Here is a 10798-nt window from a genome sequence, read left to right as displayed (position 1 = left end):
CTTAGTTGGTAAAAAATCTGTCTGCAATGAAGGAGATCTGATCTCCTGCAATGGGTTTGATTCCGGGGTTGGAAAGATCCCTTGGCAAAGGGAATGGCTACCCATTCCAGTATTCTGGCCTGGAGAATTCAATGGACAAAGGACAGAGGAACTTAGCAAGTTACAGTCCATGGGGTTGCAAAGAGTTGGACATTACTGAACAACTTTCACTTCACAGAGTAGGAACTCAGCCAATGTCATCTGTCATTTATCAGGAGCAGCCCCTGGGGTAGAGCCAGGAGTGATGGAAGCTGACAACCTCCCTCCATCCAGTAGCTGACCTCTCCACATCACACCTCACTTCAGGAACAGCCTTCATGCAGGGAGCCAACATCTCGGCAGTGACTGAATTCATCCTCATTGGCTTCTCCTCCTTCCCCCACCTTCAGCTGATGTTCTTCCTGCTCTTCCTGCTGATGTACCTGTTCACGCTGCTGGGGAACCTGCTCATCATGGCCACCGTCTGGAGCGAGCGCAGCCTCCACACCCCCATGTACCTCTTCCTGTGCGCCCTCTCCATCTTGGAGATCCTCTACACCTTCGCCATCATCCCGCGCATGCTGGCCGACCTGCTTTCCACCAACCGCTCCATCTCCTACACGGCCTGTGCAAGCCAGATGTTCTTCTCCTTCACGTTTGGCTTCACCCACTCCTTCCTGCTCACTGTTATGGGCTATGACCGCTACGTGGCCATCTGCCACCCCCTGCACTACAACGTGCTCATGAGCCCCCGAGGCTGCGCCTGCCTGGTGGCCTGGTCCTGGGCTGGAGGCTCAGTCATGGGGTTGCTGGTGACATCTGCCGTTTTCCACCTCCCCTTCTGTAGCTCTAATGTGATTCACCATTTCTTCTGCCATGTGCCTCCTCTAATGAAGCTGGCCTGTGGGGACAACGTCTCTACTGTGGCCATGGGTGTGGGCCTGGTGTGTATCACTGCCCTGCTGGGCTGTGGTCTCCTCATCCTCTTTTCTTATGCCTTCATCGTGGCCGCCATCTTGAGGATCCCCTCAGCCGAGGGCCGGCACAAAGCCTTCTCCACGTGTGCGTCCCACCTCACCGTGGTGGTCGTGCACTACGGCTTTGCTTCTGTCATCTACCTCAAGCCCAAGGGTCCCCAGTCTCTGGAAGGAGACACGCTGATGGGCATCACCTACACGGTCCTCACTCCCTTCCTGAGCCCCATCATCTTCAGTCTCAGGAACAAGGAGCTGAAGGAAGCCGTGAAGAAGACCTTCCTCAGCAAGCTCTTTCTCCATAGATCCTGAAATGGCAGGTTTTGTAACAGGAGTTGTGGCAGGTAGAGGGACTTCAGTCCATTGTCTTGTCTGAAAAATGGAAGTAAACCTGATGCATTCGTGATGAGACCTTCTGAGTCAGTTTCCTCCCGCTGACTGTGCCTGAGAGCAGAATGCATGAGGGGATGCCCATGGGCTGTGTTGGGGAACCTGTGTACCTAGTGTATCTTCAATGTGTAAGGGAGGGATGCTTGCTCTGCCACAAACAATGACAGAAACAGCAACAGTGATTTCTTGCCTGCTCTGAATCAAGCAGGCTTCCCTGGTGGTTCAGATGGTAAAGAATCTGCCTGCAATGCATGGCTTTCTATGCTTTCAAGACCTCACCTCTTTCATTTATTGTATTTAAGGAAAGGAAAGCATTGTTGATGGGGAAATGGTTTTTCATTTCAAATCTTCACATTTTTGGAGGTACAGTGTCTTCTCCTATGTGTTGCTTTTGTTGGTTGAGCAAATGATATGTCTAAGGATACAAATTATAGAAAGAAGAGAGAAAGGGTCTTAATCTCTCCTTCTAAGATAAGAAATATGAAAGAGATGGAGGGTAATGTGGGAGAGGAAAGATGAAGTGGTGGCTGGTTTGAGAAATATGGGAAGAACAGGTAGAAAAACCAGATTGCTGGCAGTTGATGGGGACCTAAGGGGCTTCCCAGTGGTGCAGTGGTAAAGAATCCACCTGCCAAAGCAGGAGGAGCAAGAAACTCGGGTTCAATCCCTGAGCTGGGAAAATATCCTAGAGTAGGAAATGGAAAACCTCTCCAGTATTCTTGCCTGGAGAATTTCATGGACAGAGGAGTCTGGTGAGTCCATGGTGCCACAAAGAGTCAGATACAACTGAGTGACTGAGTGTGCAAGGGGGATGATGGATCCAGTGACTGGTGAAGAAATTTGGGGAAAGAGCAGGTACATAAGTGGACATTTTATTAGGTTAATAAGGTAGCCATAAAGTACCTAATACAAATCCCTTTTCTACACTCCCTTGAAATCCCCAATGAGAATCCATTTCACTTTCACAGATTGTGAAGTCAGATAGATTGGAAGGATGCATCCACAGGCTGGACCTGCTTCAAGGGAGGAACTCAGGCAGAATCAGGTAATTCCTTTGGGTTCAGTTCAGTCACTCAGTTGTGTCCTACTCTTTATGACCCTATAGACTGCAGCACGCCAGGCCTCCCTTCCATCACCAACTCCGGGAGTTTACTCAAACTCATCTCCATTGAGTCAGTGATGCCATCCAACCATCTCATCCTCTGTTGTCCCCTTCTCCTCCTGCCCTAAATCTTTCCCAGCATCAGGGTCTTTTCCAATGAGTCAGCTCTTTGCAGCAGGTGGCCAAAGTTTTGGAGTTTCAGCTTCAACATCAGTCCTTCCAATGAACACTCAGGACTAATTTCCTTTAAGATGAATTTATTGGATCTCCTTGCAGTCCAGGGGACTCTCAAGAGTCTTCTCCAATGCCACAGTTCAAAAGCATCAACTCTTCGGTGCTCAGCTTTCTTTATAATCCAATTCTCACATCCGTACATGACTACTGGAAAAACCATAGCCTTGACTAGACAGACCTTTGTTGGCAAAGTAATGTCTCTGCTTTTTAATATGCTGTCTAGGTTGGTCATAGCTTTTCGTCCAAGGAGCAAGCATCTTTTAATTTCATGCCTGTAGTCACCATCTGCAGGGATTTTGGAGCCCAAGAAAATAAAGTCAACCACTGTTTCCACTGTTTCCCTTTGGGTTATACTCTGTTTTTAAATCAGACAGTGGACACAGTGAGGTTTGGCAGTTGCCTAAAATCAAGAAACCTGGGAGGTTGATAGATGCAGAATGAGATTGGCTGAGTGAGTCTTCTGAGGCAATGTGTCTCCAACTTGAGGGCACATCAGAGTCAAGCTGCTGGGTCCCACTCCAGGGTGTTTAATTCAGCAGGTGTGGGTTAAGAGGAGTGGCAGGGGAGACTCTAGAATCTTCATTTCGAACAAGCTCCTAGGTGATGCTGAAGTTGGTCTGAGGATGACACTTTGGAAACCACTGCTCTAAAGTTTTCTTAGCTCAAGGAAGAAGCCACATTAAAAAAATTATTTGTTTATTTTTGTTTCTGCTGAGTTTTTGTTGCTGCCCGTGTGCTTTCTCTAGTTGCTGCAAGAAGGGGCTACTCTCTAGTTGCGATCTGCAGGCTTCTCCTGTTGCACAGCATGGGCTCTAGGGCACACGGGCTTCAGTAGTTGTGGCACATGGGCTCAGTATCTGGGCACATGAGTCTAGTTGCCCCATGGCATATGGAATCTTCCTGGACCAGGGATTGAACCCACGTTTCCTGCATTAGCAGGCAGATTCTTAAGCACTGGACTACCAGGGAAGTCCAAAGCCACATATTTGAGTTAGAGATAGAAGTAAACTTTCTCTATGTCTCTCTCTCCTCCCTATCTTTCTTCCTCCCTCTCTCCTTCCTTCCTCCCTTTCTTCTTATCTTTTTAAATAGTTATGAAGATAACAGCTTCCCATTTTTTTTGAGAAGATAAGACTTTTTCATTGGAGTATAATTGCTTTGAAATGTTGTGTTAGTTTCTGCTCTACAACAATGTGAATCAGCTATACGTATACATATATCCTTTCCCTCTGAGCCTCCTTCCCACCCCACCATCCCACCCTTCTGCTGCTGCTAAGTCACTTCAGTCGTGTCCAACTTTGTGCGACCCCAGAGACGGCAGCCCACCAGGCTCCCCCGTCCCTTGCCGGATTCTCCAGGCAAGAATGCTGGAGTGGGTTGTCATTTCCTTCTCCAATGCATGAAAGTGAAAAGTGAAAGTGAAGTCGCTCAGTCGTGTCCGACCCTCAGCGACCCCATGGACTGCAACCTACCAGGCTCCTCCATCCATGGGATTTTCCAGGCAAGAGTACTGGAGTGGGGTGCCATTGCCTTCTCCCTCACCCTTCTAGGTCACCACATTTACCATCAGCTATTATTGTCTATAAAAATACTTTTATTAAAATGTAGTTCACATACCATATAATATATCCACATGAAGGTGTGTATAGTCATCACCATACTGAATTTAGAACATTTTCCTCACCTTCAAAATGAACCTGTACCCTTAAGCTATCATCTCTCTTTCCTCCTCTCTTTCCAGTCCTAAGCATCCACTAATCTACTGTCTCTATAGATTTGCCTTATCTGGACATTTAAGATACATGAAATCATATGATATTTATCATTTTGTGTCTGGCTTCTTTCATGTAGCATGTTTTCAAGGTTTATCCATGTCACAGCATGTATTGCTAATTTCATTCCTTTTTTATGGCTGAATAAAGTTGCATTGTTTGGATATATAACATTTTTACTCATCCATCTGTTGATACATTTCTTGGTTGTTTCCACATTTTGGTTATCATAAGTGTTTCTGCTATAAACATTCATGTACAAGTTTTTGGATGGGCCATCACTGCAGATGGTGACTGCAGCCATGAAATTAAAAGATGCTTACTCCTTGGAAGAAAAGTTATTACCAAGCTAGATAGCATATTGAAAAGCAGAGACATTACTTTGCCAACAAAGGTCCGTCTAGTTAAGGCTATGGTTTTTCCAGTGGTCATGTATGGATGTGAGAATTGGACTGTGAAGAAAGCTGAGCTCCAAAGAATTGATGCTTTTGAGCAATGGTGTTGGAGAAGACTCTTGAGAGTCCCTTGGACTGCAAGGAGATCCAACCAGTCCATTCTGAAGGAGATCAGCCCTGGGATTTCTTTGGAAGGAATGATGCTAAAGCTGCAACTCCAGTACTTTGGCCACCTCATGCGAAGAGTTGACTCATTGGAAAAGACTCTGATGCTGGGAGGGATTGGGGTCAGGAGGAGAAGGGGACGACAGAGGATGAGATGGCTGGATGGCATCACTGACTCGATGGACGTGAGTCTGAGTGAACTCCGGGAGTTGGTGATGGACAGGGAGGCCTGGCATGCTGTGATTCATGGGGTCACAAAGAGTTGGACAAGACTGAGCGACTGAACTGAACTGATGCTTTCATTTTGGAAGGGTATATGCGTAGGAGTGAAATTAATAGGTCACATGATACCTCTATGTTTAATCATGTGAGTAGCTGCTAGACTCTTTATGACAATGGCTGCACCATTTTACATCCCCACCAGAAGCATATTAGTGTTCCAATTTCTCTACATCCTTGCCAACACTTGTTATTATCTAACTTTTTAATTGTAGTCATTCTAATTGTGGTTTTGATAAAACCACATGGATAAAAATGGATATGGTCTTTTTATTGGAGTATAACTGCTTTATAATGTTGTGTTAATTTCTACTGTACAAAGAAGTGAATAAGCTATGTGTGATCAGTCATTTCAGTAGTGTCTGACACATTTGCGACCCCATGGACTGTAGCCTGCCAGGCTCCTCTGTCCATGGGATTCTCCACTCAAGAATACTGGAGTGGGTTACCATGCCCATCTCCCCTTAGGTCCGACCTTAAATGTCACCTCCTCAGGAAAACCTTCCCTGATTTCCCCATACCGAGTCACTACTCCTATTACAAGAACTCACAGCATCTTCTTTCTCTCCTCATAGCTTTTATCACAATTTATCATATGTATACATATTTATTTGGAGAAGGAAATGGCAACCCACTCCAGTGTTCTTGCCTGGAGAATCCCAGGGACGGGGGAGCCTGGTGGGCTGCCATCTATGGGGTTGCATAGAGTCGGACACGACTGAAGTGACTTAGCAGCATATTTATTAAGTAGTATAATCTATAGAAATATTTGTCTAATAGCCACATATTCCTTTCTCAACATGCAAGCATGGAGATCAGGGTCATATCTAATCAGCTCCACAGTGGCATCTAAAAACATACCTGGCACAGAGAAGATAATCAATAAATGTTTGTTAAGTGAATACAGCAGAGTTTATCATCCATAGCACTGTTGACATTTGGGACTGACTCATTGTTTGCAGTGAGGTCTGTTCCATGCATTGAAGGGTGCTGAACAGCATTCCTTAGCTTTACCGGTTAGTTATTATAGCACATCTCTCTCTCCTTGAGTTGTAACAATGAAAAATGTCTCCAGAACCTTCCAAGTGTCCTCTGGAGTCACTGGTGAGAAATGCTGGAGTGCAGAAATGAGGGAAGACCTAGCTGATGCTCCCAAGAGGCAGAATCATGACTCTTTTGGTGGTTCTTAGCATCTGGTCCATATCTTGGTGAGAACCCTGACATTTCTCTGTGTCTTTTAACCATGGATCATGGAAACTCATCAAAGACAGGGGCTAGCAGACCCATCTCTGTTCTCCCAAAACTAGCGCAGAATTTGACACAAAGAGTGTAATTAATTATTAAATACATTTTAATTTATATTTTATTGAAGGATAATTGCTTTACAGAATTTTGTTGTTTTCTGTCAAACCTCAACATGAATCAGCCACAGGTATACATATATCCCCTCCCTTTCGAAACTCCCTCTCATCTCCCTCCCCATCCCACCCCTCTAAGTTGATACAGAGCCCTTGTTTGAGTTTCCTGAGCCATACAGAAAATTCCTCTTGGCTATCTATTTTACTTATGATAATGTAAGTTTCCATGTTACTCTTTCCATACATCTCACCCTCTCCTCCCCTTTCCCCATGTCCATAAGTCTATTCTCCATGCCTGTTTCTCTACTGCTTCCCTGTAAATAAGTTCTTCAGTACTATTCTTCTAGATTCCCGTATATGTGTGTTAGAATATGACATTTATCTGTCTCTTTCTGACTCACTTCACTCCGTATAATAGGCTCTAGGTTCATCCACCTCATCAGACTGACTCAAATGTGTTCCTTTTTATGGCTGAGTAATATTCCATTGTGTATACATACCACAACTTCTTTATCCATTCATCTGTCAACAGACATCTAGGTTGCTTCCATGTTCTAGCTATTGTAAACAGTGCTGCAATGAACAATGGGATACATATGTCTTTTTCCATTTTGGCTTCCTCAGGGTATATGCCTAGGAGTGAGATTTGCTGGGTCATATGGTGGTTTTATTCCTAGTTTTTAAGGAATCTCCATACTGTCTTCCATAGTGGCTGTAGCAATATACATTCCCACCAACGTGGGAATGATTTCTTTCCAATGATTTCTTTCATTAGTGTCTTATAATTTTCTGTGTACAGTTCTTTTGTCTCCTTAGGTAAGTTTACTCCTAGATATTTAATTCTTTTTGTTGCAATGGTGAATGGGTTTGATTCAATTTCTCTTTCTGATGTTTCATTGTTAGTATATAGAAATGCAAGTGATTTCTGTGAATTGATTTTGTATCCTGCAACTTGCTACATTCACTGATTAGCTCTAGTAATTTTCTGATACTATCTTTAGGGTTTTCTATGTACAGTATCATATCATCTGCAAACAGTGAGAGCTTTGCTTCTTTTTGATCTGGATTTCTTTTATTTCTTTTTCTTTTCTGATTGCCATAGCTAGGACTTCCAAAACTATGTTGAATAACAGTGGTGAAAGTGGACACCCTTGTCTTTTTCCTGACCTTAGAGGGAATGCTTTCAGTTTTTCACCACTGAGAAAAATGTTTGCTGTAGGCTTATCACATATATGGCCTTTACTATGTTAAGGTAGGTTCCTTCTATGCCCATTTTTTGAAGAGTTTTAATCATAAATGGGAGCTGAATTTTGTCAAAGGCTTTTTCTGCATATATTGAGTTGATCATATAGTTTTTTTTTCTATTTAATGCTTTTTTTTTTTTTAGTGCCCATTTTATTTTATTTTTTTAATTTTATTTTATTTTTAAACTTGATCATACAGTTTTTATCTTTCAATTTGTTAATATGGTGCATTATATTGATTGATTTGCATATATTGAAGAATCGTTGCATTCCTAGAATAAACCCAACTTGATCATGGTGTATGAGCTTTTGATGTGTTGCTGAATTCTGTTTGCTAAAATTTTATTGAGGATTTTTGCAGCTTTGTTCATTAGTGATATTGGCCTGTAGTTTTCATTTTTGTCATTGTTGTCTTTGTCTGGTTTTGGTATCAGGATGATGGTGGCCTCATAGAATGAGTTTGGAAATGTTCCTTCCTCTGCAATTTTTGAAAGAGTTTTAGAAGGATAGGCATTAGCTCTTCTCTAAATGTTTGATAGAATTCTCCAGTGAAGCCATCTGGTCCTTGGCTTTTTTTTGGGGGTGGGGGTAGATTTTTTATCACAGCTTCAATTTCAGTGCTTGTAATTGGGTTGTTCATAATTTCTATTTCTTCCTGGTTCATTCTTGGAAGATTGAACTTTTCTAAGAATCTATTTCTTCCAGGTTATCCATTTTATTGCCATACAATTTTTCATAATAATATCTTATAATCCTTTGCATTTCTGCATTGTCTATTGTAACCTTCATTTCTAATTTTGTTGATTTGATTCTTCTTTTTTTCTTGATGAGTCTGGCTAAAGGTTTGTCAATTTTGTTTATCTTCTCAAAGAATCAGCTTTTAGTTTTATTAATCTTTACTATTGTTTCTTTCATTTCTTTTTCATTTATTTCTGCTCAGATCTTTATATTCTCTTTCCTTCTACTAACTGGGGGTGGGTGGGGTGGTGTTGTTCTTCTTTTTCCAGTTGTTTTAGGTGTAAAGTTAGTTTGTCTATTCGATGTTTTTCTTGTTTCCTGAGGCAGAATTGTATTGCTATAAACTTCCCTCTTAGAACTGCTTTTGCTGCATCCCACAGATTTTGAGTTATTGTGTTTTTGTTGTCATTTGTTTCTAGAAATTTTTTGATTTCCCTTTGATTTCTTCAGTAACCTGTTGGTTATTTAGAAACGTGTTGTTTAATCTCCATGTGTTTGTGTTTCTTACAGTTTTTTTCTTGTAACTGATACCTAGTCTCATAGCGTTGTGGTCAGAGAAGATGCTTGATATAATTTCAATTTTCTTAAATTTACTGAAGTTTGATTTGTGACCCAAGATGTGGTCTATCCTGGAGAATGTTCCAAGTGCACTTGAGAAGAAGGTGTAATTTTCTGCATTTGGATGAAATGTCCTAAAGATATCAATGAGATCCATCTCATCTAATGTATCATTTAAGACTTGTGTTTCCTTGTTAATTTTCTGTTTTGATGATTGGTGTGAGTGGGGTGTTAAAGTCTCCTACTATTATTGTGTTACTGTCAATTTCTCCTTTTATGTTTGTTAGTGTTTGCCTTATGTATTGAGATGCTCCTATTAATTATTAAATACATTTTTAAAGCTGGTATTTATTTAAAGCTGGCTTATTGGTTGAAAGTCACTGTTCATTGCCCTATATAGATAATATTTAATTCTCAGGACCATCCTAAGAGGTGACTACCTTATCATTAAATACATTTTAATGATGGGAAACTGAATCTAAGAGATTACATGTGATTTAACCAAAGCCACTTTGTTTCATCACTTTACCACTGCACAGCCCTATCTGCAATTCTAAGCATCTGTTTTTGTTTTTTTTTTCTCTCTCTCTCTTTAGATTGCAAGGTATCACCTATCTCTTTGCCCATCAGCCGTTGCCATAGAGCTGAGTCTTGGGGACCACTCCTAAGGACTAGTAGCCATAGAAAGGAAGAGTTTATTTGTAGAGAAGGGGATCCTGGGAGAAAGGGAGCAGGTCAGGAAGATCATTGGAGTAGCATTTCTGCTAAGCACCCCCTTCTAGAAAAAAATGCTCTTCACTGAGGTCCCGCTTTCTTGGTCACATTGATAACCCAGATGATAGTCAAAGTTGGGGGACCATTGAACAACTCCTCAACCAATGCCCCTCTCTCTGTTCCCAGGCTCATTTAGCAAAACTTGAAATTATAATATCATCTCAACTACTCTTTATGGAGTATATCTATGTGCCAGGCACCATTCTAAGCCCTTCACAAACATTGTCTTACTTCAGTCTCATAACTGTCTTAGAAGGTAGGTGCTTTTTATTGTTAAAGATTAGGCTCAAAGAGGGCTTCCCTTGTGGTTCAGCTGGTAAAGAATCCACCTGCAGTGCAGGAGACCTGGGTTCAATCCCTGGGTTGGGAAGATCCCCTGGAGAAGGGAAAGGGTACCCACTCCAGTATTCTGACCTGGAGAATTGGACTGTACTGTACAGAATGGACTGTATAGTCCATGGAGTCACAAAAAGTCGGACACAACTGAGCGACTTTCAGGCTCAAAGAAGGGAAGTGACCTGCCTAAGGACATATAGCAATGTGCTGTGCTGTGCTTAGTCTCTCAGTCATGTCTGACTCTTTGCGACCCCATGGACTATAGCCTGCCAGGCTCCTCTGTCCATAGGGTTTTCCAGGCAAGAATGCTGGAGTAGGTTGCCATGCCCTCCTGCAGGGGATCTTCCCGACCCAGGGATCGAACCTGCATCTCTTACATCTCCTGCACTGGCAGGCAGGTTCTTTACCACTAGTGCCACCTGGGATTGGGGGACCCACAAAACCCATTGTGTGAAAATGAC

The 10798-nt window shown here is 42.4% G+C and overlaps 1 protein-coding gene across 1 annotated transcript; it reads left to right on the top strand.

The window, feature by feature from the left end:
* The first annotated feature begins 356 nt into the window (after positions 1-356).
* On the top strand, positions 357-1304 carry LOC102268281 (olfactory receptor 10H1-like). Its single transcript, XM_070374787.1, has one exon. It carries the CDS (start codon positions 357-359, stop codon positions 1302-1304), a length of 948 nt encoding a protein of 315 aa, XP_070230888.1.
* The last annotated feature ends 9494 nt before the right edge of the window (positions 1305-10798 follow it).

The sequence above is a fragment of the Bos mutus genome, chromosome 7 (genome assembly GCF_027580195.1).
Source record: "Bos mutus isolate GX-2022 chromosome 7, NWIPB_WYAK_1.1, whole genome shotgun sequence".
NCBI lineage: Eukaryota > Metazoa > Chordata > Mammalia > Artiodactyla > Bovidae > Bos > Bos mutus.
This window is presented reverse-complemented; position numbering and strand designations above follow the sequence as displayed.